The sequence below is a fragment of the Diachasmimorpha longicaudata genome, chromosome 9 (genome assembly GCF_034640455.1).
Source record: "Diachasmimorpha longicaudata isolate KC_UGA_2023 chromosome 9, iyDiaLong2, whole genome shotgun sequence".
In the NCBI taxonomy this organism is placed as follows: Eukaryota; Metazoa; Arthropoda; class Insecta; order Hymenoptera; family Braconidae; genus Diachasmimorpha; species Diachasmimorpha longicaudata.
Window position 1 is genome coordinate 6,928,865 of NC_087233.1, and position 25,846 is coordinate 6,954,710.

General features: G+C 36.8%; 5 protein-coding genes and 1 long non-coding RNA gene across 15 annotated transcripts; 4 read left to right on the forward strand and 2 right to left on the reverse strand.

Moving 5' to 3' along the window:
• The first annotated feature begins 474 nt into the window (after nucleotides 1-474).
• On the forward strand, nucleotides 475-3,257 carry LOC135165969 (outer mitochondrial transmembrane helix translocase). The gene is made up of 6 exons (XM_064127825.1): nucleotides 475-993; nucleotides 1,146-1,388; nucleotides 1,723-1,924; nucleotides 2,035-2,231; nucleotides 2,359-2,537; nucleotides 2,642-3,257. The coding sequence occupies exons 1-6, from the start codon at nucleotides 838-840 to the stop codon at nucleotides 2,793-2,795; spliced, it is 1,131 nt and encodes a 376-aa protein (XP_063983895.1). The 5' UTR covers nucleotides 475-837; the 3' UTR covers nucleotides 2,796-3,257.
• A 121-nt stretch (nucleotides 3,258-3,378) lies between these two features.
• LOC135165957 (protein FAN-like) lies at nucleotides 3,379-7,769 on the forward strand. Its single transcript, XM_064127801.1, has 12 exons — nucleotides 3,379-3,547; nucleotides 3,761-4,648; nucleotides 4,729-4,891; nucleotides 4,953-5,107; nucleotides 5,470-5,648; nucleotides 5,756-5,887; nucleotides 6,099-6,308; nucleotides 6,386-6,656; nucleotides 6,745-6,975; nucleotides 7,046-7,134; nucleotides 7,206-7,457; nucleotides 7,549-7,769. Exons 1-12 carry the CDS (start codon nucleotides 3,534-3,536, stop codon nucleotides 7,638-7,640), a joined length of 2,676 nt encoding a protein of 891 aa, XP_063983871.1. The 5' UTR covers nucleotides 3,379-3,533; the 3' UTR covers nucleotides 7,641-7,769.
• Nucleotides 7,761-10,651, reverse strand: LOC135165971 (mitochondrial uncoupling protein Bmcp). 3 transcript variants are annotated; one of them, XM_064127826.1, is made up of 8 exons: nucleotides 10,549-10,651; nucleotides 10,259-10,356; nucleotides 9,919-10,066; nucleotides 8,922-9,201; nucleotides 8,400-8,518; nucleotides 8,256-8,316; nucleotides 8,095-8,184; nucleotides 7,761-8,008 (listed from the first exon to the last, which is right to left on the reverse strand). In XM_064127826.1, exons 2-8 carry the CDS (start codon nucleotides 10,329-10,331, stop codon nucleotides 7,883-7,885), a joined length of 897 nt encoding a protein of 298 aa, XP_063983896.1. In that variant the 5' UTR covers nucleotides 10,332-10,356; nucleotides 10,549-10,651; the 3' UTR covers nucleotides 7,761-7,882. The 3 variants fall into 3 exon arrangements, with proteins under 3 accessions (XP_063983896.1, XP_063983898.1, XP_063983897.1); XM_064127828.1 differs by lacking the exon at nucleotides 10,549-10,651 and adding an exon at nucleotides 10,498-10,531; XM_064127827.1 differs by lacking the exon at nucleotides 10,549-10,651 and adding an exon at nucleotides 10,420-10,510.
• Nucleotides 10,062-11,916, forward strand: LOC135165973 (M-phase phosphoprotein 6). Its single transcript, XM_064127831.1, has 3 exons — nucleotides 10,062-10,888; nucleotides 11,183-11,283; nucleotides 11,503-11,916. Exons 1-3 carry the CDS (start codon nucleotides 10,832-10,834, stop codon nucleotides 11,804-11,806), a joined length of 462 nt encoding a protein of 153 aa, XP_063983901.1. The 5' UTR covers nucleotides 10,062-10,831; the 3' UTR covers nucleotides 11,807-11,916.
• A 136-nt stretch (nucleotides 11,917-12,052) lies between these two features.
• Nucleotides 12,053-25,841, forward strand: LOC135165967 (protein bric-a-brac 2-like). 8 transcript variants are annotated; one of them, XM_064127816.1, is made up of 6 exons: nucleotides 12,053-12,589; nucleotides 12,715-12,910; nucleotides 13,351-13,548; nucleotides 13,675-14,170; nucleotides 14,681-14,740; nucleotides 24,380-25,841. In XM_064127816.1, the coding sequence occupies exons 2-6, from the start codon at nucleotides 12,725-12,727 to the stop codon at nucleotides 24,661-24,663; spliced, it is 1,224 nt and encodes a 407-aa protein (XP_063983886.1). In that variant the 5' UTR covers nucleotides 12,053-12,589; nucleotides 12,715-12,724; the 3' UTR covers nucleotides 24,664-25,841. The 8 variants fall into 8 exon arrangements, with proteins under 8 accessions (XP_063983886.1, XP_063983891.1, XP_063983885.1 ...); XM_064127821.1 differs by having other exon boundaries at nucleotides 13,675-14,089; XM_064127815.1 differs by lacking the exon at nucleotides 24,380-25,841 and adding an exon at nucleotides 21,493-23,922.
• LOC135165977 (uncharacterized) lies at nucleotides 17,108-19,593 on the reverse strand. Its single transcript, XR_010299610.1, has 3 exons — nucleotides 19,291-19,593; nucleotides 19,151-19,221; nucleotides 17,108-17,246 (listed from the first exon to the last, which is right to left on the reverse strand). It is a non-coding gene; the product is annotated as an uncharacterized LOC135165977 (long non-coding RNA).
• Nucleotides 25,842-25,846: the final 5 nt, after the last annotated feature.

Here is a 25,846-nt window from a genome sequence, read left to right on the forward strand (position 1 = left end):
CATTTCACTAAAGTGTTTTTATAATAATCGCTCCCAGACTGTGTATCATAATTATCTGGTTGTCGTTGTTTATAAACATTAGCTTTGGAATATTATGTTGTTGATAAACAATTTTTGGAAAGAATATAGCTCCTTGGAAAATATAATTTTAAAGGGGTTTAATTTTCAGGGAAACAGAATCATTTATGTATTTGTATTGACGAATTTGGTAATTAAAAATTGCTGAACTGGTTAGTTCAGCATAATTAGCAGATGGATAATTAATTTTCTCATTGAAGTCTCAGCAGTTCATATAGGAATTAGTTTGAATAGCTTAGAATCTTAATTTTGGAATTGATGGTGTACTTATAATTAATTTTTGATGGCGTATAGTCAGCAGGTGAGGAAATCAGAGCTCATTCTAATTAGTATTAATTATTCACTTGTTAATTATACGTCTGTCGAGTGTTCTCATGCCGGTAACTCCCCCGAGACCTAGTTTATCGACACAAAATGTCGGCTCCCTTGAAAATAATGAACTTTTAAAGAACTCCACTTTCCGCAACTTTTCTGTTTATTAAGTGAACGAAAATAATAATCTGATAAAAAATTATTTGCACAACTGTCGCGCTTCGATGAGCGTCCGGATGACAGTCATACCCATGAAATTAAATTAATACCATCGTACTGACTGTTATCATGAATCCCGAATCATTGTGAACCCCTGGAGTTTGTGATTCCCTCGTGCAAAAATTGTAGAGTTCATAGTGGAGAAATTGAACTTTTGTTGTAGTGATTTGGCGACCATCGAGAAACGATAAACAAAGTTTTGAACATTTTTCATTAACTTGTGAAAAAATGAGCGTTACAGATGGTGCCAATCTGACTCGTGGGGAGATGATCTCCCTGATCGTTCGATTATCCCTTGTAACAGCGATTGGATTTTTCAGTATGAGGTGGATAATGAGTCAGCTGGATCCCATGGCAAAAGCCAAGAAGAAGGCTAAGGAAAAGGTAAGTACATCATGATGTCTGCAAGGATTCTACTGGCCACCTGGTTCTAACCTCAAAATTATGTTTAATATAATGAGAAATAGATGTTTCTATGAATTCTTTGACACATCAATTTTTAGAATCATGAAGAGCGTTTGCGGAATATTTTTCAGGCAGAGTCTCAGTTGAGAAAATTGGGGAAAACGAACAGCATAAGTCTCACTGTTGATACCACACAGCTCACAGACTACGAGATGATGATTGCAAGCCATTTGATCGATCCACAAGACATCCCAGTGTCCTGGGAGAATATCGCTGGGCTTGACTCGGTTATTCAAGAACTGAAGGAGACTGTTATACTTCCGATCAGGCGGAAGGAGCTATTCGAGGACTCGAGGCTGACTCAGGCGCCCAAGGTTTGACGAATTTCTAGAGACAGAGAATTTTTGGGAACTGCAGCTCTCAATATTTTTTGGTTCTCGGAAATAAAAACTCAATCTAAATTCCAGCCATTGCAATGAGATGAGACTTTTCCCAATCGCACCACTTGATCAGGAGATGTTGCTGATTCAGAAAGGTCTATTTGATCTGAATAGTTCCATAAAATATTTTCTACTGAAACTCAACAAGATCATCGATCAAATTTCCTTGATTTTTCTCCCATCTTTTCCTATATCTGTCTCATCTTTAATAAAATGATAATCATAAGAGTACGCGAATTTTTTCTGAATTAAAATTAAAATAATCCAGGGAGTGCTTCTGCATGGACCACCTGGTTGTGGAAAAACCATGATTGCAAAGGCAACAGCTAGGGAGAGTGGCACATGCTTTATTAATCTCGATGTCAGCCTTTTGACTGACAAGTGGTACGGAGAGAGTCAAAAACTCACTGCTGCTGTTTTTTCACTGGCTGTCAAGATACAACCGTGCATCATTTTCATTGATGAAATAGGTGAAATATCCATCTCTTCCATATCCATTGATCAATAATTATGAGTTGAGAAATGGTGAATTTAAATAAATTATGGAGCAGAAAGACATTTCATTTCTTACTGTATTTAGATTCTTTTTTGCGAGCGAGAACTGCCCATGATCACGAGGCAACAGCTATGATGAAAGCTCAGTTTATGTCACTGTGGGATGGACTTATTACCGATCCGCTGTGCACTGTTATCGTGATGGGCGCCACAAACAGACCGCAAGATCTCGATCGAGCAATACTTCGACGAATGCCAGCGACCTTTCATATAGGTTTACCAGTTAGTATTTACTATTATTCACTAAATGATGAGTCACTAAATAAATAAATATTCAAAATGGCTCATTGAACAGTCTAGAATATTTAGAGGCGTAAACAGTAATTAAATTGACTGGTGATTCTTCCAGAATGAAGCGCAACGAACGCAGGTGCTCAAACTAATTCTCGATAAAGAGCCCACAGCTGAGGACGTCGATGCTGGTAAATTATCAAAAGTGACAGAAGGCTTTTCTGGATCTGATCTCCACGAGTTGTGTCGAACTGCCTCGTTGTACAGAGTGAGGGATTACTCTCGAGAGCACCCACGGTTAGTTGAGGGAATTAATAGGGTATTCAAGGGAGAATCCAACGAATAGATGAACGATTTCAATATACATGCATTTGTTAATTTATTAATTTCATATATTTCAGTGTATCATACGAAAGTAACACCGAGGAAGAGGAATACCACGACGCTCTGCGTCCAATAACCCACGACGACTTGATAACAGCATTCAAACGCATGAGAATGTCCAAGGTTCAAACCGGTGGATTGACCAACATCTCAAAAATTGATTTAGACTAAGAAAATTTTGCCAGTCATCTCTGTGTTACTAGAAGAAAGAAAATCACAAAGCTCATGTTCTTATTTAATTATCAATTATTAATATCCCGTGGGGATAGGTGCGCTCACATGACCGAAAAAAAATTCCAGAAAAACCGAGAAAAAAAATTCTGTAGCATTTCTGTTGGCCTTTAAATTGATACTTCGTCGTTCAACTGTTCAATAGAATGCGTTAGGTTTTTTGATAGATTTTTTTTTCAATACTGTGCCATCCCGGAACATGAGATGTACAACGTCGTAATGGAATTTTCACTGGCAAGTGTAAATAAAGGGATAGAAAACTAGAGTATTCAGCCATTCACTTAACTAATGGACATTCTTGTTCAATGTTTGTAAATATTGGAGCTATCTAATTTGATATTTGAAATTTATCGAATATGTAATTGTTAGGTGACAGATGAATAATTAAAGAATCACGGCGGACTTGATAAATTCTCATGATTTCCCCAGTCCCTCTGCGCTGATTGTCAGTCTTCCTTCCGCCATGATAGTTTGCAGTCCATGCTTTTTTACAATAAGAAGATCCGAGTAACATAACCTCAATGTGGACATCATAAACGTCAGGTTGTCAATAATAAAGGAAAATACTGGCGATACAGGAAGATCTCGACAATGAGTCATACCTCTATCAGAATAATAACGAATTATTGCAGAGGGAATTGAGACACGAATGAGGTTCTGTTCGTTTAATTGGATAAAATGGAAAAAGAAAGGTAATCCTAGATGAAAAATTTTTTTTGAGGTTTCGTTGGAGGAGCTAGAGAATTTACAGAATGTTTATTATTTGTTGTTGTAATCACAACGTTTAATTTGAACAAAATCCAATAGAATTCTCTAGGCCCTTACAAATTCCAGATATTTCTGAAGTAGCGATTAATCTCCCAACATTCCCACCTCCAAGAAAGTGAACAAAAAAATTCCTCTAGGTTCACAATGCTCCTCCTGGAGCCCGGCGAGATATTCTTCGAAGATTACAGTGTCAGAATGAAGCTGGATGGTGATTCAGACAAGGAGGAAAGCCAGTGGATGGACGGAAGATTAAAATTGTGCTCCAAGTCCCTGGTGTTTGTCAATAAAGACATAAACTGGCCGCTCCTGAAGCTGCAGTTCAAGGAAGTTGTGTCAGTTGAGAGTACAACTATCAGGGAAATAGGAGGTGTTCTGTCCGCTGTTTGCAAACAGTACACGGAGATGTTGAAAGGAAATATACTGGAGCCTTACAAATTTGTGCATAAGAGGGCACGATTTTACATATCATTCAATTACGCGAATCCTGAAGACTGCCTCCCCCAGATTATGCAGCTATTGAGAGCTGCTACACTGCCCACTGCCGAACATAATGCGATGATAATGACAATAGTTCACTCAAGACAATCGCGATTCTCATTCGACACCTCTTGGCTCGAGGACCTGTACGAGAATATAATTTTCGAAGTGCAGGCGAACAAAATTCAGCCGCTGATAGTCAATCCCGGGAGAGTATTACTGACCAATTCGAGAATTTATTTTCAACCGTACAATAACCTGGATCAACATCCAGTTCTCAAGATCAATCTGAAAGCGGTTAAAAGTGTTCTAAAACGTCGTTTTCTCCTGCGCCAAGTGGGGTTGGAGATAAAGTGGTTGAAATTGCCGGAGGGTACAGTCGAGTGTTTATTTCTGTCTGTGAAGAATCAGGAGGATCGCAACAGATTGTACGATAATTTGATGAGACAGTCCGCCCTGCAGTTGGAAACAGTGCCACAGAATCAAATGACTATTCAGTGGCAAAATCGGGGACTTTCTAATTATGATTATCTTTTGTATGTTAATAGGTAGGTAGCATTCTGCACTTTTTATGGATTTTTTTGTTATTAATTTCTCTTTTCTATTCATTCAAGTTTCCGATTTATAGTCTCGCAGATCGAACTTTTCACGATTTAACTCAATATCCAGTGATGCCCTGGATCCTCCAGGACTACTCGTCTCCGGATCTAGACTTGAATGACCCAAAAAATTATAGAGATCTCACAAAACCTATTGGAGCTCTAGAACCTGAGCGACTAGAACGGTTAAAGGTACATGTAAATATTCGTCTGTTTGTGAGAAAATAGAAAAAATAATTTCATATTTCTTTAGGAAAGATATCTGGAAATGTCAAATAACAAATTTCTGTACGGCTCCCACTACAGTGCCCCTGGCTTCGTATTATTCTATTTAGTCCGGAAATACCCTCAGTACATGCTTTGCCTTCAAAACGGACGATTCGACCATCCTGATCGGATGTTCAACAAGTAAGTGGTTGATGAACAGCATCAGGGCTTAAAATATTATTAGAAATGGGCTGCACATGGTCTCCAGATTTTTAGGTACAATTATACGGGGCTTTGCGTTAACAAAGCACAGGAAACGCTTCATAGAATGAGAAATGGAGAATTCGATATAAAAATCTTGTCGCCCATTTGCATGAAAAAAAATCGTAAGACTCGTAATAAAATTCTCCGCGTTAATCTATGAACTTTTCCGTGTGCAAATCGCTTGATAAATTCTGAATTCTCCGCTGGAAAAGCATCTCCATGGCTGCTTTCATATGAAACTCCGCAGAAATACTGTTTACTGTTTGACGAAACGTTAACGAGAGTTAAAAACCTGACAGTGTGGCTGACGTCTGGAAAAATGTATTGGCGAATATGTCTGACTTTAAAGAGCTAGTGCCCGAGTTCTATGATACCACAAATGGTGGGGATTTCCTGGTGAACAAGTATGGAATTGATTTTGGATATCGATACAACGGGGAGAAAGTCGGGGACGTCCAGTTGCCACCATGGGCTGAAGGTAATTCTGTACTTAGTTAATTTTGGAAATGAACGTGAGATTTGTTTAAGAATATCGTTCAGGAAAAATTAGAATTTTATTTTACCGGATGATTTCTCTCTTTCAAGGACCCGCCGACTTCGTACAAAAGTTGAGAAACGCTCTAGAGAGTGATTACGTGTCACAGAACCTCCACCACTGGATTGATCTTATATTCGGATATAAACAGAGAGGGGTAGAAGCCGAGAAGGCCGATAATGGTACTAATGACTCAATTTTGCATGTGATTATTAGACACTAGAGGTGTGTAAATATTCAAACGATTCGACAAATTCAAATTTTTCCCCCATTCGCATTAAAAACACTCGGATTCTAAATTTAATTTCAGTATTCGATTAAATTTAATTCGCACACCTCTATTTCATATGACGTGCCCGTGCATCCATCATAATTTTTAATTAACGTTTCTAGTGTTTTTCCATTTATGTTATGAGGGAGCGGTGGATCTAGACACAATACAAGACATAAACGATCGTCACGGTATGGAAGTCCAAATAATGGAATTTGGACAAATTCCTAAGCAAGTTTTTACTCTGCCACATCCGAGCCGATTTCCCTCCACCGGAAGTTTATCCTGTGATACACCACTTAGCTGTCCGGTTATCGTGACCGGGGGAAAACGTACTGAATTATTTAATCAATATTTTAATTACCTAGTTCTCTCAATTGTGTGATTTTAAAAGAATTATTTTTTTAAGGATTCAGTAAAGAGACTCCGATATTTGAGTTGAGTCAATCGGTGGTATTTCCCTCCCACAAGGAGACGATATCCACGATCATTCAGATGAACGGCGATGGCAGTGATATTGCTTCAGTCGGGCACGATGGAGTTCTGAAGATATACTCCCTGACGAACCAAAAACTCACCAGGAGCATATCCCTTTCGAATTTACCCCTCTCTTCCTGTATTTTCTATCAGACGAAGAGTGGACAGAATGTGCTCGTCGTTGGCTCTTGGGATAATAGTCTGTGAGTGTTAAGGGAGGTTTGAAATGATATGATAAGATCGATAATAACGGAGGGATGATAATTATTGTTGAATCCTTTAATGAATCAGGATTTTTTACGATGTGGAATTCGGAAGAATAATCGATGTTCTCACTGGTCACGAGGACGCGGTTTCTAGTTTAGCGTGGAGTCCCTCCAGGAACATCATCGTTTCCGGATCGTGGGATTGCACTGTTAAAATATGGCACAGCTATGTTTCGGGGTTAAAGATTAAGCTCCAGGAGAGCCTCATTGCCCAGTTGGATCATGAGTCCAAGATCACGTGCCTCAGTATTTCAAGGTACAATTTATTTTTATTTTAAAAAAGATATAAAAGAGTTTTGCACGCGTTCTCATGTGATTTTATTCAGAGATGAACGATTGTTGGCATCTGGAACTGAAGATGGGGAAATTTGCATCTGGAATATGGAGACTTATGATCTGGAATTTTCTATCAAAGGTGAGACAATACACAAATGAAACATTTATGCACAATTTTATATGCAATTTCATGGGGGCGACTTTGTCAAGGATATGGAGGGAAAGTAACAGCTACAACCTTCGACTCAGAGTCCAAAAACATCATTGCTTGTACAAATGACAAAACAGTAAATGTTTTCGATGCTGAAACGAGCACTCGAATATATAGTACTTTGTTGGAGGATGGACCAATGGTTCTCAGTTGGTCGGGCTCAATTTTACTCGTTGGAGATGACAAGGGCAATGTCAATCTGTGGGACTCACAGGAAGCAACTTTCTTGGCGAAAAAATTCTGCCATGATGGTATGCAATTGGATTTTTCTAATTTGTTTGATTTTTTATTGAGAATTTGAAGTGAGCGATCGCAAAGACTTGAAATTTGCCAATTTTCCAGGACCATTAACGGCAATAACAACCACCATCGACAATAAAAAAATAATAACCGGGGGTAACGATCGGAGAATAATCGTCTGGAGCTGTGATTAGGAATGATGAGGGTAAAATTTTCATCGTACTAAATATCATATTATTGTTTGGAGAAAATGAAGGATATCGATTTGAAATTCTAAAGGTATAATTGGTTGAAGAAAATAAAACGTATTATTTTTTACACAACAGGTGTTGTCTAACATTACGTACGTCCTTTTATTAGTATTAAATACATTTTTTGATAAGTTACTCTCTCAACAGGTACCCTCACTTCTTCACACTTAGACAATAACATTTGTTTACAGTAGAGGTAATTTTTTCAATTGTTCATAGGTGATGAAGAATATGATGTTCCAAGGTCCCATTCGTAGAAACGTCGGGACGAAGCCTTTGTACAGGGCGAAAAATCCTTCGTTTGTACAGGTCTGTTCATAGAATTAATTGACCATAAGAATTCAAATTTGATCACTTAATCATAATTAATTTGATTTAAATTGATGAGAACATTCACCTTGATGAAGCAGTCTATACTTCCTTTGTAAAGGTGTGGACATAAAGCACTACTGGAGGTAAACGTCCGCCTTTGGTTCATCAATCGCGTCTAGGGGAGAAAATAATTGCGTTGGTATTAACAATCCCAAAGGATAAATTTATTTTTTTGTCATAACTCACTCGAATGACGTCTATCGGGGTGGAAGCTATGGCACTTGCCATACTAGCTGTGGTACTGGAACTGAGTAGAAGAAAAATTCGTGTTTTACAACTAAAACAATTAGTAAAAAAATCTTGTGTTGTCGCCCGGAAATATCTACTCACATAAAGTGATTGGCGACCCCATCGCCAATTCGTGAGATCAGTTGTTGCTTCGTGAAATCGTATATTGGAAGCTCCACCGCAGCTATGATCGCCGCCCTCTGAGCGGTGGGTCCTACCCCCTGCCGAAAATTAATTGGAAATTCGCGTCGATAATTCAGTGATCGATATTTAGGAATAACTGAGATTTTATAGTGCGATTTCCTTTATTTTTGAGCGTGAAATAATTTTCTTATGATTCAGAAGCCTGATTTATGCCGCGATAAAGGGATTGGTCACAAATAATTTTCAAACATTTTCTTCCACCTTTTAATATAATTAAATAAAGGGCAGGAGTGAATTTTCCCGAGGGAAAACATATTCCATTTTCGAAAGCGAAATCGCAGTACAAAATTCACCACACATACGCACACCCCGACACCCAGTGTGTGTCAAAAAAATAAATAACGAAGCGATTGTTAGGATACACTAATTATCCTCCAACAATAAATGAATCCCATTAACGATTTGATTAAGTAATTTTACCCGCCATAAACCGCGTACACCTTCATGTTGATAAACGTCGTGGAAGCAACCATATAATGAAAGATTAGTCTCATTACCACTGACTTGCATACGAACTTTCACCACATCAGTTGGATTAGCAATAGCGCTCGATATAGATCCAGCTATTGCAGCGCATACAACATTTATAAGCACTAAATCATCGGTTCCCCATTTTTCAGTTGCCAGTTGTTTAATTGAGTAGTATGTGCCGAACTTTATTGTTCCGTACGTCGCCTGCCTCAGTATTGCCGAGCTGATCCTAGGGTGGGAAATAACGAGAAACAAAAAGGAGAAATTTCTCAACAATTTTTCTTTTTGCACGGGAAAGTGAACGAAGTTATTCGGTGCAGAAAAATAAAACGCAATTTTTCATTCAATTTTAAAGTGCAGTGAGTCTGCGGTTGTGAGGGAGACTGATGGTCAACGGTTGATCAATGATCATTGCTCATCCTCAATGTGAGTGAAAAATCGGTGGAAATCGATCGTTTGGAAATTGTACAAAGTTTGTTGAGCTCTACACGCGTGAGGAAAATTACGTGAACAATTTTAGGTTCGAAAAAACGTTTGGAAAATGATGTCGAAGAATTCTTGTAGAAAATAGAATTTTACACGTGTGGAGGGCCCAGAAAATTTGCAAAACCCTTTCCGCTAACAGTGCAACATATAGGCAGGGATAACCGTGGAGAAGCCCAGTCCCGGAACCCGATCATCGGTTTATTGAGCCGAACTCAACGCAAATCAACAACACGAATTAAGCTCAGTCACCGCGTAAGCGTCATTTTTTAATTACCTGGGATAACAATAAAAAAATGCCTAGACACAACGGCTTGAGACCAAGTCAATCGGCAGAATATTCATTCGTATAATCTAGTGCAAGTGTATTTGCGCAGATATAGTGTAAAAATAGTGCACATTCCCAACACGTAGAGGAAATAAATTATGGGAGACAGTGATAATTAATTTTAAGATCACTCACCCACAGTACAACGATTTAAATCCCTCCTGCCTAGAAATTTGGACTAGTGCATCTGTCATGCCAGAGTACCTCAAGGTCGCATGTTTCTTGTCTAATTTTTGTCCCTGAATTTGGAGCCTTGTTTTTGTGGTGTCCAGTGGAAAAGTACCTGATGACATTTATGAAAAATTTTTATTCGCAGGTTTTTAACTTCCATTAGCAGATCATCAGAAAAAATATGACCTCGAACTTGTCGGATGGATCTCGCTCCACTCCCGACCCATCGAAAGTTCTCTATTTTTAATTAGCATAGATATCATAGGGTAATTAATGATTAATGGATAAATTCCTGAATTCTCACCTAGCTCTGCGATAATCGAGGCAACACCTCCGTAAATAAATGGACTCCAACCCAGCGGTTTTCCCTCTCCCATCACAATTATTTTCCTCCAGGTCAACCTGAATCATTAAAATAACAATTAACTTAATAAAAAAAACATAAATAGGATAAGAATTATATACTGAAGTATTCTGCGTGAGTTTTAAGGTTAATATCTCAACACATTTCCGAAATTATTACACTAAGGCACCTGAATTTACCAGAATAATTATTTTTCTACAATAAAATGACGAATGGTGAGATAAACATACTTTTACTGTTGAGTGTCGAGATAAAACAAAATAACAGTATTGTTTATTGCTGGACAGTCGTCACTCGAACGCGGTTTTTCCTTTTTGATTTCTCCCCCCAATCCCCCACCCGCCCCTGGGACTCGCGTCGCGATGATAGAAACAGCTTTTATCTTTTGTTGACACTCGTGAAGTGCGTATGATATTTTACAAGTGAATTTGTTGACTTCATTCTTTTAGTCAACAAATCCAAATTTGTATTCTTCAGAAGAGCCTGCCGTGCACAGGTTTTTGCGAGGCAATCATGACGGGGAGGGAAATAGAGAAAATGAAACTGTCGAAGAGCATTTTGGAGATGAAGGTAAGTTTTAGAGGTTAGAAAGCAGAAGACGTGTTCTCTTTCATTTTTGGTTAATGTATTACATATTTTTTCAATTTATTCTGACATTGGAGAGATTAATGACTTGTTTGTTTAACTACATTGATTTATGATTAAAATAAAATTTTCAGTTTTATTTTCACTTAAATTACCTTTTATCGACTATTTTAGCTTTTTATGGTCGTTTACCTCCTTTTGATTAAAAAAATACCAATTCAATAATGTCTAGTTCAGTTCTACTCGCACTCGTCTTTTATATATTTTATTTTCCATTAGTTCATGAAGCGGACGAAGGAAAAGGTTGAACAGCAGTTATTTCAAACTGAGGGTGAGGAGTATTTTGAGAGCCAATTGACGACGAGACTGAAAAAAGAATCGTAAGTTTCCAGCGATGGATCACACATGAAAAAAAAATTCAGGAAAATATCTGGCATTCTCTCCAAGGAATGCAGCAGAAAAAATTTAGGAATAAAAAATATGAGCACGTAGACATTTGTAATGTCGGTTGTTCCATAATCAATTAAAATTTTCCTGGAATTTCAATACCACTCTCATAAATTCTTCCTCTTCATTTCATGTTTATCTCCCCTTTACAGAGGGAAATACCTCATCGAGCCAAGTTTTTTGCACTGCGAAAAATTGATCGAAGGACGTTTGAGTTTCCAAGGAATGAACCCAGAAATTGAGAAACTCATAGAAGCCGAGTTAAACGAAGAACGTGAGAAGCTGGAGAAACTTAAGGAGGAAGACGTATCCGAGACACAAATGGCGGAGCACTTCAAATCGTATAATCCCTCGAAGAAGAATAAGAATAGAAATAGGAAAAAACGATTTTCTTCAGACGGAAATAGAGGAGGACGGCAATGCAAGAGGATAAAGTTCATGAAGCCTTCGGACTGAAGACTGAAAATCCACATGACACTGCTGTAAATTTTTTGTACATATTTGCAATAAACTTAGGGTTTATTTGAATATATAAGATTCTGCGAGGCCAAGCCCACTAATTAAAACCAATACTTTATTATTAATTCATGTGGGAGGTACCAGATAAATCAAGAATTATCTCAACAAAACATCTGGCTCTCTACCCCCCGGATATGTCAACAGTCCCAAACAAAAAAATCAATACCAAAACCGACAAAAAACTCCATTTGATTTTAGTCCCCGGCATTCCCGTCGCCTCCATTGTGAATCCTCCATTATCCCCCTCCCTCCAGCGACCGAATGTGCGTGGCTTCGGACGAAGTACGGCTTCTTTTGCGCATCCTACGCGTTTTCCTCGAAGGAAAATGGCTACCAGCTGTCACTCACCCGTACATTTCATCTTTTAAAAAGCATTACAGTCCTCTAAAATAATTCTACAATTCACTAATTTCGGTTGTCTCGGTAATGTGATACAGTGGAAATCGTGAAGTTAGTGAGTGTTCGGCCAGCGTTATCGAAAAATCAGGGATTTATGAAGCGGTGCCATGATATCCCACTTCGGTATCACTGTTTACAGTTTCTGGGCCCTGTGAGGCAATTGTGCACGCAATAATCGTAATTAAATTCGGTGATCACGTGGTTTTTTTGGGGAATTAACAGTGTTAATTTGATAGTAATTCATTTTTGGGGAATTTCTCGGAGTTGAGGGAAACGACTGGACAGCTGGACCTACTAGTGAATTGTGAGATCTCAGAAAAGGTACATTTTTTTTTCTCTTCTTAGTTGAAACAAGTATGGATTTTTTTTCTCTCGTTTGGTGAGGAATTTTTTTAGGGACAAATGCCCTCATTTTTTTCTTGATTAATCGGGAGTCTTGTTCGCAGAATATTCGTCATGGGCTCCAGTCAACAATTTTCACTCAGGTGGAATAATTATCTCAAGCACATTACATGTGCTTTTGATACACTACGCAGCGATGAGGATCTCGTTGATGTCACACTCAGCTGCGAGGGCAAACGCATCAGGGCGCATAAGATGCTGCTGTCGGCGTGCAGCACGTATTTTCGTGATTTATTTAAAGTAAGTTGGGGAGGAGAGAGGGGACGCTTGAGACTTATTTTTTAATTTTGTTCATCGGCGCCCGGTGAATTAGCCCACTTGGGACAGCTGGAGGAACTTGTCCGACGATTTTTTTTGGGGGATTGAAGTAGAGACGATGTCTAAATTAGATAGATTAAGGACAAGAGTATCTGAAGGGTTTTATGAGCTTCAAAAATTTTTTGAGGAGCTAATTTTTTTTTTTAATTGAAATAAATTGTTTATTGGAGGCAAATGAATGGGTTAATTAAGCCTGATGGGGAATTCTTGCCTTGTAATTATGACAGAAGGCGACCAATTAATTTAAAAGTTTTTTTTCAAATCGGCACTTGTTTTTCAAAATATAATGGGAAGAAGGTTGGAAATTCTCCTCATTATCTTGCTGTTGATGATTGGTGAACCTTTCTGATGTTTTTTTTCAGGAGAACCCATGCCAGCACCCAGTGATAATTTTTAGGAACGTCAAGTTCGATGACTTGGCCGCTTTAGTGGATTTTATGTATCAGGGGGAGGTTAACGTAGTTCAAGAACAGCTGTCCAGTTTTTTGACAACTGCAGAGTTGTTAGCTGTTCAGGGATTGACCGATGGGACTGGAAAGGATTCAGAAAGCATTGCTGAGGTAATTATATATTTTTGTAATGTCATTTTATTGATAAAATGATAATTTTCCTTCTTCTAAATACAACTAAGTAGTAAACTCCCCATAATGGACAGCCCCATTATTTTTTAACTCTCCTACTCCCAGGAGGATGTTGAAATTCCCAACGAGCCCGAGGTTCAGCTTCAGAATGCATCTGGCAAGCCCATGGTCAACAACAAAGGCAACAAATCACCCTCCTCCCCCCTGCCATACCACGCAGTGGATGTAAATCCAGACACACCGCCCACAAAACGACGAAAATTTCGTGACACAACGTCAAACGCTGAAAAATTATCAGCAAGCAGTTCGAGTGCCGCAAAAGACATTGATGACAAAACAACAGACCACGGAAATACCCCAGGAGCCGATCCCATCGAAATTATTCCCCTAATGCCAAACTTGAAGTTGGAAATGCCAGAGTACTTGGAGCAGGATGGAAGCAGTTGCAGTTACGAGGAGCAGAGCACAGGGGATGGATCGAACAAATTAGAGGACACATTTTCAAATGCTGATGATGATCGTAAGCCTGATATTAGCCAAACATTTTACACTAATCAATCAGGGCCTGATGCATCAGATCCGAAGTCATCGACTGATTTGGGTAATTATCTCAATATCACTCCTGACTTGGAATTGATTGTATCATCATTTTTTTTTCGTTCCTGGGTTATTATGTGTGGAGAAATTTTTTTTTTCAAATTTTTCTTGTTTTTTTTTTTCACTTGAAAGATATTTTCGAAACCAGTGGATCTTTGGAGAATTTTTATATTTTTTTTATTCTTCGATAAAAAAGTATTTATTAGTCGTTTGATTCTGATAGAGTAGTAGTGATTATTTTAGTAGTGGATCATTTCGAGTTATTTGAAAAATATATTTTTAATTCAGGAATGAAAAGTATTAATCATGAGTGCTGATGAGCCCTGAAAAATGATGTTATCAATATTATTCACTATTCAAATAGTGAATAATACAGTTGGAGTCAATATTTATTGAGATATTAGTTAATATCGGTAGCACTTGTACAGTTCGTTTTGAAATGAATTTTCTAATGCACTTTTAAGAACAATTCACTGTTCATTTCTTGACAAAATGTTTTTCTACTTCATTAAAGGTCACTTACTCTCAAAGCCAAGTACATCCGGCGAGAGATTAGCCCAAGATTCAGCGCAGGGTGAGTAAGCATAAAAAATCCATAACTCATTCATTCTCCCTCTCGAATATTTCGTATCATGCCTCATGCTGCTGCCCCCCCTCCCCCTAAATTCACTTCACCAAAAAAAATTAGTCCCCTCACGGAGGACGTGGCTCGAACGAGCCCCTGACCGGTTTAATTACCCCTCAATTAAACCCCCCAATTTGTCAGTCGAAAAAAATTTCAAAGTACAATTGCCCTTTAACTTTCGATATCATCACATGTGAAAGGCATTGAAGGGGGCAGATTACGTCCTGTGTATGAAAAACCTCAATCCCCTGATTATTCTGAGACGATGAAAATAATTAGTTCACTGGGTTCACTTCATTAACACCGGGACCTACTGTTTCTATCGCAAATGGAATTATTTCTGAAGGTACAGTAGCCTGCGTAGCTTTGCATTATAAAAACACTGACATATCTTCCGGTGAATTCTCAAGCAATTGGGATTTTTTAATAATTTTTTCTTGCTAAAAATGAAAGTCAAAGTAAAAATATTAAATACGTATTTTTTTATTTTAAAAAATTATGAATAATTAACGAGTTCCTGATGATGAGGAACCTCTCACTAAATTATTGTATTTCATAATTTTTTAAGATAAATAAATTATGTAACGACCCAATTGATCTGACACTTCACATCCTCAAGACTACCCCCTGTTATCTCTCTTGACATGCGAAAAAAAAAATGTAGAAAATCATCTGTGACGTCAATGTTTTCCAAGATATATTTTCAAACGAATGACAATGGTCTTGCGATCGGGAGAGACTCGTCGGTCTTGGAAAACAATGATCGTAAAGTCATGAATGTGAGAATGTGCTGGATACATCAAGGTGATTCTTTCTGATTAATCCGATACAAAAACTCACAGAAAACATCTCCCCTCTCCAACTCATCATTTGACAACTGTATTTATTTATTTATTTATCAATGGACAGAGTGCATGATTTTACTTTCTCTGAGCCATTATAATTTTTCTGAATATTGAATACTCTTGATAGAATTTTGCGGGTTTAAGAGGCACTTTCAGGTGTAGGTTTTTGGATGTTGTAGACATGCTAGTGAGCATTGCCAAGTGCTGTATGTGTGGCCGACAATCATCGATCTTCCTTTATCTACGATTTTTCAGTGACTATTTTCCCCCTATTCTTTTCTCACCTGATCTAACCAAGTGAAAAAAAAAATCTGAGAAAATTATTTAATTTTCTCCGGACGATATTTTACTTTTCTACTGATACATATTATTTCGTTCTTTGAATAATTTATTATTATCACAAATATGCGCAATATTTACTATGAAAATAAGTGCGGCACTGGTTTGGTGAAGGCGGTGGTGGTTTTAACCGAATATATTTTCGCATGAAAAGAACAAAATACGGAAATTTATTATCTACGAGGAAGATTGAATTTTCTATCTGCCATGGTATTGTTTCAATCGATTAGTTAACACAAGCTGTTGGAGGTAAGTGAGGAACAAAAGTGATAACCATTCAGTAAAAGAGACAACGAACTATTGTTCACGTAGCGACCATATTTGGAAAAAAATAAGATGAATTTAAATTTTATAAAATTGGAAAATCCATGTCTAGTTGTTTGAATAATTTATCTGTATGGATGTATATCAAATTCATTTTTCTCAGTATGAAATTAAGAGAGTTCATGATTATGTATATTTTTGGCAAAATTATCGTATGTAGACGAAGCTGGGTTAATTTTTTTAAACAATTTGTTGGTTGGGAATGGTCATGTGGTAAACGAGTTAGTATCTGAATAATTTATTCAGATAGAATACTATTTGGCAACTTCAAATAGCATTCCATCACAATGAATCATTCAATACTGTTTCTCCCAGATATCCATAGACCCAGCCCAGTAGATTAAAAATCAACATGATTATATGAAAAGCCGAAGTGAAGTGACAGCAGTGATAACACTAATGGTAATGCGATAAATAAAACGAGGCGAGCACATTGAACAAGCACCTGGCAATGCTTAAGTTGTGGGTATTGGTCGCAGAGATTTACGCTGGCTTACGGCTACGGGTTGGTGCTGGGATCTGGTCATTACACAAAAGGAGTGAACAAACTATTTCAATCTGAGCAAAAACAAACGAATGAGAAACACGAATTAACTAATGGTTTCCTGCATGAATTTTCACAGTAAAAAAAAAATTTAAAGAACAAAAAAAAAACCAAAAATACTCTAAGTTGTCAGTTATCACTAACAGAAGAACATATTTGGCCCAATTTTCTCCAGGAGGAATAACGTATGTATCCGGTCAACCTCATAGCCTCAGCAAAGCAAATGGCCATGGAAAAGTCTGTGTACACTGCAAACGACGAGGAGTATTTACGTCACGTGGAAAACTTAGGCAGACACGCTTCAAATGTTGGGCCTGCAATGCCTGTCTTTGTCGATGGCCATGTTTCGCGGAATTCCATGAACTCCGGGATATCCCTCATATTCCACCTCCGTAGCACCAACCTGCCCCAATGCCGTACTGTTAATTATTTAAACTAATACCCACAAGATGGAAATTATTACAATTATTATTTGTACACGAAGAGAAAAAGGGGATGACGGGAAAATTTATAGATTTTCAACGAAATACTGCGGTTGGAAAATTGTTTCTGTTATTTGTGATAGAAAACCATCTGGTTTTGCGGTTTTTTGAAGAGACAGAGGGAAATAAATACTAAAAATATATTTTGATTCACGGTTACGTAACTTGTTTGATAATTTTAACGGTCACTTTTTTTCTCCGTGGAACATTTTGATTTATTTTTGAAAATTTATATTCTGGGGCTAATGGTAACGTGAAATTAACGGAATGTCAAGAGGCTATCTATTGTGCAGGTCTGAGTGACAATACGGCGAAATTATAAATTTATATAGGTAATTTCGTTGGTCAGTTCTCTGGCGATTTTGAGCTTAGGTCACTGTATTACGAAAGAATCAGGATATTTTTTAATTAATCTACTTGGAGGTTTCATGACAGTTGCGGGAAGGATTTACCAGAGTACACGGAGAGGAATTTTCTGTCAAAATTCTAGTGCTAGTCCTGGAAAAAAAATCTAATGTCCCAGAATTTTGAAAGTAATTCACGTTTGAGTCGATAAAATTTTCAGTGCCGGCACTGGATTTTTTTCAGAAATTCCTCTCTGTATAACTCGGTCTATTTTTCACGGGTTCAGGGGGGTTGGTATCATCTGAGTGCTAGATTTTTTAATCCTGAGCTCATAGAAATTTTTTAATACGTCTCATTGCTGACTGGGAACCCTTCGGAGGCTCAGCACGATTTTTTTTACTTGACAATTATAAGATGCCATGATATTATTAAAATGTCAGTAATATTTGTGTACAACGAACTTTTAATTTTTATCTCAATCGATTGGGCGTTTTCTGCAAACGAATATCTAAGTACAAAGTAAACATACTCGGCTACTCAATACTACTGTCACTTGAAATAGTTGAGTACCGTTGTAAATTTCAGGGTAATTATCGTATGAAATGTACATATGTAGACTGATAAAATCATTAATTATTGAAAAAAAAAAAACCGGAGTAATACTCTAGCTGTCGTACGTCAGATGGTAATTGACGTGATGTGATTGATCTGCATTTAAATTCGTTTGTTTCGTGGGAGATATCTCTCGCTGTTCATAATGCTCAATTTTTTGAGATTGTCTGACGATGTTTTGTATATAAGTAATTGTAAAGTTGGCAGGAAGATTGAGGATTAATTTTTTTTAGAGTTTAAAGACACTCTGTGCCATAATTATGATGAGTTATGTTTTATGGTTTTCTATTACTTCATATTCTCATAATTATTCAGATAATAAAAGTATTCTTTGAGTTTTTACAGTGAAATTTTTGTTTTTAGTTCCTTCAAAGCGATTAGTTTATAGGCAGACTCTAAGGGCCGATTTACTGGTTCAGATTTTTGGGATCGTGTGCGAAAAAAAATTATAGAAAGACGTAGGAAATTTTCATTAGCTTTGGCCGACTCGGGAGAATATTATCAACAGTTTATAGTGTTAAAATATTTTTCGCGGGCTTTTACGAGCTAGATAAATACGTTCCCCACGCGAATCGAATGATTTTATTGATGACAGGGTGCGGAGAGAGCGTTAAAAAATTACTTTTTGGTGCAGCGTGATAAAATGTGAATTTAGCTACTGGTACGTCACCAAAGTATTTTTCTCGTTTAAAATCCCTCACTGGGATCTCCCTGGTCCATCCGCAAACCCCAAATTTTATGTAAAGATTGAAACCTTGGTATATCCATACAGAAAAAAAAAACGTTATAATTCCGATAAATTTTACGATCAGATGAATGGTTATTTTCTGGTTAGAGGCTTAGGTAGTGGTAATGGGGAATTACTTACATTAATAATTCTTAACATAAGTAGCAAAGACGATATTCCAGTAGTTGCCTATTATGCAAAAATCTCACTCTCTGAAACCATAGAGTTATGACCGATAAATAGAGGAGAATTAAGCAATCAACAGTTAATTAAAAACAAACATTGAGGCTGTGTGTGTATGGGAAACACTTTGGATTGTGTGCGCAGAATCAAATACCGAATCGTGCCTTCGTCCATCTCACCACACCACTCACGGTTATGAAAGACGAAGACCTCGACATCATCACGAGGATGGTACACGATGGGTTTGTGATGTTTGTGGAAAAATCTACACACGTGGTGACTCACTAGCACATCATCGTAGTATTCACAGAGGAGATACAGTATGTCCAATATGTCGTGCTGTATTCACGCGCAAGTACACGATGCGGTGTCATTTGTTAAACATACATGGAGTGAAATGACCAAAGAAGATGCAGTTCAAAAAATAAAATATTATATTTCCCCTCGATTAAACAGCTGAGTATTGAAATAAACAATGAATTTAATGAGCAGGAACATGAACAGGATTGATAATCGTTTGGCGTTGATTTTATTTCAATGCAAACGATGGAGATTTCAAATTGTGATTTTGCAAAAATGTATATTTTGAATTTTAATGAACTACGAAATCCAGTGATGTTTGTCCTCTCATGATGGTCTTATGGTGTTTATGTACTATAGAAAATTCTAGTGATTGGGAGGTCTAGTGTAATTTTACGAAATGAGAATTGTAAGATTATTCAATTTTTCGAGTTTACCATGAGTTCCTATTTTTGGGTGATTTGGGTAACTGCCGGCGGTGTTGGCACGCCATTTTGTTACTTATTTTCGTGTTCAATGTTTTCGAATAAATAATTGGTGAGGATATCCTGGTGGCGCGGTTTGGGTTGGGCGAGAGGTTTTAGATTTTTTTATCTGTCTCTGGTTTTATATTTATCTGTCCATCGTTAAGACTATTTGTACTTTTAAGTCATTTTTTAAAGGAATAGTGACCTTTCATAGGACGAACTGATCTCAACTACATGAAAAATTAATTTAATTAACGTTCGGGGAGTAGTCGACGTCATTAACTCAGGGCCTGACCACCACTTGGATATCTTCAGCGATAAATTATAGTTTTATATTCTTGGCTACAGTATTGAAAACAATTTTTTTATATTTTTTAAAAATAATTCCTCTAGATAATCATTCATCGTCAAGCCACACTGTGTCAGTTCGCGTCTCTCTCTCGTTTCTTTTTCCACTGTCACATAATTAAGTCCAAATTTCAGGCAAATATGTACGTAAACATTCTTATCTTCGGCCCGAAGATCAGAGCCTCACATTGTATCTCGAATATTGCTGTAAGTGTGAATAAAAATGCTTCTTAGAGACCGTAATTATTCACTTCGATATTAACTTATTCGTAAGATAATTTTCCGCCATTTATATTGAAAAATTAATGATTTTACATTGAACGAAAATTTGTTGAGTAATCAACGTTATTTCCATCCATTAACCCGTGCAAAAGCGGGGACCAAATTGAGGAATTCTATGATTGTCGGTTCACTCGTTACATAACAACCAAAAAATTATTTTTTGTTGACAGAGAAAGCACAAATTGCAATGACTCATGAGAAAAAAAATTATATTTTTTTTTGTTGAGAGTGTGGTAGGTACGCGTGACTCTTCTGCTTTTTTGTGATATCTTTCTTCCAGTGTCAAAGACTCACATTGAGGAGAGGTTCCTCAGGAAGAAAAAAACTTTTGCATTCTTCGAGGAAAAATCGTAGTGAAAGCCACTTTCGAATTTTCCTCAAATAATCAAAAGTATTTTTTTCCCCGCCGAGCCTCACCTCGAATTAAAAATAGTATTAAATCGTTTGAAGTATTGCATGAACCACTTTAATAAAACTGTTACGTATGCGTTTATTAAAAATAAATGCTCCTGGAGTGTAGCATGATTGCCCATAGAATCATAAATAAACATGAATCAACAACCGACTACAAGTAATATCACCGACGAGCACAGTTTTGTAATTATTTTGCTATCGACATAAGTGTTTGTTTGATTACAACTTCTCCTTTAATTTGTACATTCATTACTCTCATTGTGTGTGAATGTGAGTGTGAAAGAGCGATAGTTTATGAACAATAATGTACAAACTGAGTAAATGAAATAAATTCACTCGGCATTGAAAGATTGATTAATCGTTCGTGGAGATTTTCATTGAAAAAAAAAATATCAAGTCAGAAAATAAACTGAATCAACGTTCACATTAAAACCAACAAAACGAAAAAAAAATGTAAAAAATTAGCATGAAATAATTTATTTGATTTAGATTCACGTACAGTGGTGGTCGAGCAACCGTCGCATTCTTGCAAACTCTGTGGTAAATCATTTTGGAATCGAGACTCAATGTATAAACACATGAATATGCATAAAGGGACAACCCAGTGTCCAGTATGCCACAAAGTACTGAGCCGTACAACTCACATGAAACGTCATTTAAAGAATCGACACGGATGGTTGGGATTTGGTACAACAGATAATATACGTAATTCATCGCAATTACCTGTCGCTGCAACAGCTATAACTCAACAGAATACAAATACAGCCTGTCCGGATAGCAATGCAACATTTACAACGATAAGAATTAGGGAGAGCAGCGTTGAGAGAATAACGTCAAGTCCCATTCCTTAATGCCAATAATCGCAGGAAAAACAAAATTATGCAATCACTCGTAATTGCCAGTTAACTATTGTCAACATTATTGAGCATTGATGAGAGTTCAATGGACATTTTAATTCCGATAAAATGTTGGTAGATTATTATCGTCTCACACTAGTCACTTATACACATTACCAATGATAATTGTGTATATGTATGTATGTATTAAGTGTACATTATTATTACACCAGATGATTATTGACGATTTTTATCGGTTGGTAACGCGTGTGAATAATTATAATATATCAGCATAAAATATTTTATAACCAAAGAATCAACCAAGAATTTATGGGCTATCGAAATTTGACTATTATTGATTAAATTCATCTAGTCATACTTTCGGTTTATTTCGAGTACTTAAGGTAATGTCAGGAGGAATGTGCATTTTTTATTTTATTTCATTGACGAGGAGAGGGGGCTATTCAGATATTACGGTCGTCTACTGGGTTTTCTTCAATTTTAGTCAAGTGGAAAAAGGATTAATAGACTTGAAATAGAACATCAACCCAATTTCCAGAACACCACTAGATTTTTCTGTTAAAATTCATCGTCACCCGCTTCAGATTCCTTTCTCCCTATCGTGTGACGTAATATTTGAATGGCTCCGTGAATTTTCATAATTTAATTGCCATATTTTCATTGCTAGTCAATGGTTTATTTTGGGTTAACTGCCAGTAGTGTAGGCCATTAGTCATTTCATTTAATTATATTTTTTATTCATCGATTATAGACATGTGGAGAGATCGTGGACACGGTCTATAGGACATTTATGTAGGGTGATTGTGTATGAAACTCCAGGTGACAATTAACCTGGTGATTTTGGATAAAAAATGCAAATTTCTATACAGAATCATGTGATGGCCATCGCTTTTTATAGCTCAAACAAAATAGAGTCCCAGAGAAAATTTTTTTACATAAAAAAATTATTTCCCTCAGATTGTTAAATGAAATAAAATCTATGTAAACGTCCTATGGAAAAACTGTACGATTGAACCCCACGTGTAATTATCATCGAAGCCAAATGATCCTTCATCTCGTCAATATAATTTCTATGTAATTAATCGTTAAGAGTTGAGAAATGAACCCACCAAATTTTCTAATTACAAAATCAAACATATATACTCGAACTATAGGTGTAAGTCTAGATTTGCCAAAAAGAAAATTGGATAATATAGGAGTTTATTTCCTAATGAGTACGTTATAAAAATCTTATAAGCAGAATTGTGAAGTTCGTAAGGATGTCCGATTGACCCCTGAAATTGTAAAATCAAGCGCGAAAAAATTGTTAATCTTGTGAAAACATAATCAAATATTGACAAATCCTTTATGGGATAATTGCAGTGAGACAACGCCTATAAGATTTTTCCCTGCGTCGAGAATAAATTGTGTAATAATTTATTTCACATGGAGATTGATTTCCCTTTTCTTTCAATCGAGTGGGTGCACTCCATCATTCAGAGATTTATCGAAATTCTGCTGATTGTTCTTTATTTATTTGTTTTGATGATTATTTGACCATCAGTTGTGTATTTTGAATCACTAGTGTGTACGTTTATGTCAATGAATTAATTAAATATCGACGTTCTATTGGATTTAAAGTTAAAATTAACGTCGACCTCAGCCAGGCCTTCAAATAAATAGAAAAAATTTTAACAAGAAAAAAGAAATGATAGTCTATCTATAATAAATATATATGTGTACGATAATATATATATATATATATTATAGCCTGAATTATTGCCAAACACGGATGGTTTCGTTCTGTCACACCACAAAGTGCAAATATTATTTTATTCGCCAAAGAAATTTATGTGGATAATAAACAAAATGATATTGCGCATTCCGGGAGTCACTGGTACATTGTTATCAATGATAATATCGGTTTGCCAGTTCAATTTGCTTGTCTCATGGAGGAAGATAACGGAGAGATGAACCCTAATATATCGTAAATAACGTAATCCCATGTTTGACTTATAGCAGAAAAAATATATGTAAGTAAACATGTGTGTGAATAAAGTTTTGAAAATTATGAACAAAAAAACTACCTGAACGTGTGTCCTTCCCTCTTCAAATTACATCTATCCTTCAACTGAATGGATACTATCACTCCTTCTGTCACAGCGATCGCAATTATTTTACTACAAAAAAAGCTCAGGTCACCATTTTGAGAAAAACATTGATAATTATCGCATTTGTCAGCATTCTATCGTTTACTTGATTTGTCCCTTTTACAGACTCGATCTTAGGGGGTCCCAAGACTGGCCATCTTGGAACCTCCTATCGATGCAAGATGGCGGCATTCTCCAAGTCTGAGAATTCGTGGCAGAAGATTGTCCCATGTTTCCGTCTCAATTTTCGATGGCTAAAACCAATTTTGTTGAATTCAGATAAATAATTTCTCATCGTCATTGGTCCTATAGTCCCCCTGATAAACAGACCATAATTGTACAGTTAAACAAATAGCCCGGGGGTCACGTGAGCCTGTTAATGTGTTGCAGGGGGGGTGGGACGAAAACGGAAGCATGTTGGCGATACAACTGGTCTGGTGGTGGTGCAGGGTCCAGGGCGTTTTTCTTGCAGTCTCTGCGGAAGTGTTTACAAGCACCTCGCATCGCTGACCCAGCACCTAGAAGTGCATCGGAACCAGACAACCTGCATCCTATGTCACACCACTCTCAGTCGTAGAACCGACCTGCGTCGTCATATGAGATTAAAACATAACATGCAATGGCAAAAGACGATCCAGAGGCATCGGAGTCCGAAAAAAGGAGTGAATTCGTAAATTCAAGATTTTTTTCATGATCGTGAGAGCATAACATGACGATTATTAATTTATGACGTTGACGGGGGGTCGCACTGAAGTTTCAAAATCGCCGGTAACTTAATTGTGTTGATGAGTTGACTAATTGATTGTTGCATGATTTTTTTAGCTGATGAAACATGAAAATTTGGTGGAAAATATTGAACGCGTATTTTTTTCACTTCATAATTTCACTGACATAAGTCTTCGCGCTTAAATATTCTTCGGATTTTTTCCTCCGAGATCCTGCGAGATTAAAACTTATCCGATTACGAAGGGCTGTAGATAAAACGCAATAGGAGCCTCCATTTGATTCGCTTCGAGGGTCTCTCGGCTGTGCTAAATAAAATCACAAGCTTTCGTACATATGAATTTCATATTATGTGTAAGATGATTTATATAGGGATAAATCAATCGTGAAATATTCTAGTCGTCTTTCTACAGTATTTTAATCCACGCATTATCAAAATCTACGGGTGTATGGCGGGAGCACATGTATAATTTAATTAAACAATTCGTGAAGTTAAATACATTTGTCAATCGGGTACTGTCAGGATGGAAAATAACATTCGTTATTGTGTGTGAAGTGCACTGGATTTTCTTCCCCGATGCACGTTAAGGCGATCCGTCCATGGGAAAAGCCTTTTACACGCGGAAAAAACTTGTTTAAAAAATGTAGAAGGAAATTACAACATGATAATTAACCATGATAATCCTTCCACCAATCATCTCCTTCAAAAAACATTGCGAAATTAAATTGTTAATAACGTCTCGGTTATTCATTTTATTTGTTTGACATTTATTTTGCAATTTTTGAATCCCCAATTTTCACTGAGAATACTAATCGCCCTATTTTTAATTGATATTAAATGCAGTGCAGCGTAAAATGACGTTGAAATGATCCAGTGAAACAAAATGAGTCCGATTGGGGTTTGAAAAATGCCTTACGACATCGATCGCATTGTAGACTCCATTATCAGCGCTTACTTTATGTGACAATTACGCATTGTGACATTAAAAGCCTTAATTTATGTGACAATTACGCACTTCATTGTACCAGAGTAATAGTGACGAGAAAAATAGTTATGATCGAAATAAAATTGATCATTGTAATAACGACGTAATAGGATAATAGCTGCAATAAAGTTAAATAAAACAAGTGGAT

Bases quoted from the DNA above. Each gene is read 5' to 3' on its own strand.
- LOC135165969 (XM_064127825.1), top strand. From the start codon at position 838: ATGAGCGTTACAGATGGTGCCAATCTGACTCGTGGGGAGATGATCTCC. The intron at 1,389-1,722 runs GTTTGACGAATT...AAAATAATCCAG, and splicing joins GGCTGACTCAGGCGCCCAAG to GGAGTGCTTCTGCATGGACC. The intron at 1,925-2,034 runs GTGAAATATCCA...TACTGTATTTAG, and splicing joins CATTTTCATTGATGAAATAG to ATTCTTTTTTGCGAGCGAGA.
- LOC135165957 (XM_064127801.1), top strand. The intron at 5,108-5,469 runs GTAAGTGGTTGA...AAAACCTGACAG, and splicing joins CCTGATCGGATGTTCAACAA to TGTGGCTGACGTCTGGAAAA. The intron at 6,309-6,385 runs GTACTGAATTAT...TATTTTTTTAAG, and splicing joins TATCGTGACCGGGGGAAAAC to GATTCAGTAAAGAGACTCCG.
- LOC135165971 (XM_064127826.1), bottom strand. From the start codon at position 10,331: ATGGGAGAGGGAAAACCGCTGGGTTGGAGTCCATTTATTTACGGAGGT. The intron at 8,519-8,921 runs GTAAAATTACTT...AATTTTCGGCAG, and splicing joins GTGTACGCGGTTTATGGCGG to GGGGTAGGACCCACCGCTCA. The intron at 8,317-8,399 runs GTGAGTAGATAT...TCTTCTACTCAG, and splicing joins GGGGTCGCCAATCACTTTAT to TTCCAGTACCACAGCTAGTA.
- LOC135165973 (XM_064127831.1), top strand. From the start codon at position 10,832: ATGACGGGGAGGGAAATAGAGAAAATGAAACTGTCGAAGAGCATTTTG. The intron at 10,889-11,182 runs GTAAGTTTTAGA...ATTTTCCATTAG, and splicing joins AGAGCATTTTGGAGATGAAG to TTCATGAAGCGGACGAAGGA. The intron at 11,284-11,502 runs GTAAGTTTCCAG...TCCCCTTTACAG, and splicing joins ACGAGACTGAAAAAAGAATC to AGGGAAATACCTCATCGAGC.
- LOC135165967 (XM_064127815.1), top strand. From the start codon at position 12,725: ATGGGCTCCAGTCAACAATTTTCACTCAGGTGGAATAATTATCTCAAG. The intron at 14,171-14,680 runs GTAATTATCTCA...ACTTCATTAAAG, and splicing joins GAAGTCATCGACTGATTTGG to GTCACTTACTCTCAAAGCCA. The intron at 14,741-21,492 runs GTGAGTAAGCAT...TATTTGATTTAG, and splicing joins AGCCCAAGATTCAGCGCAGG to ATTCACGTACAGTGGTGGTC.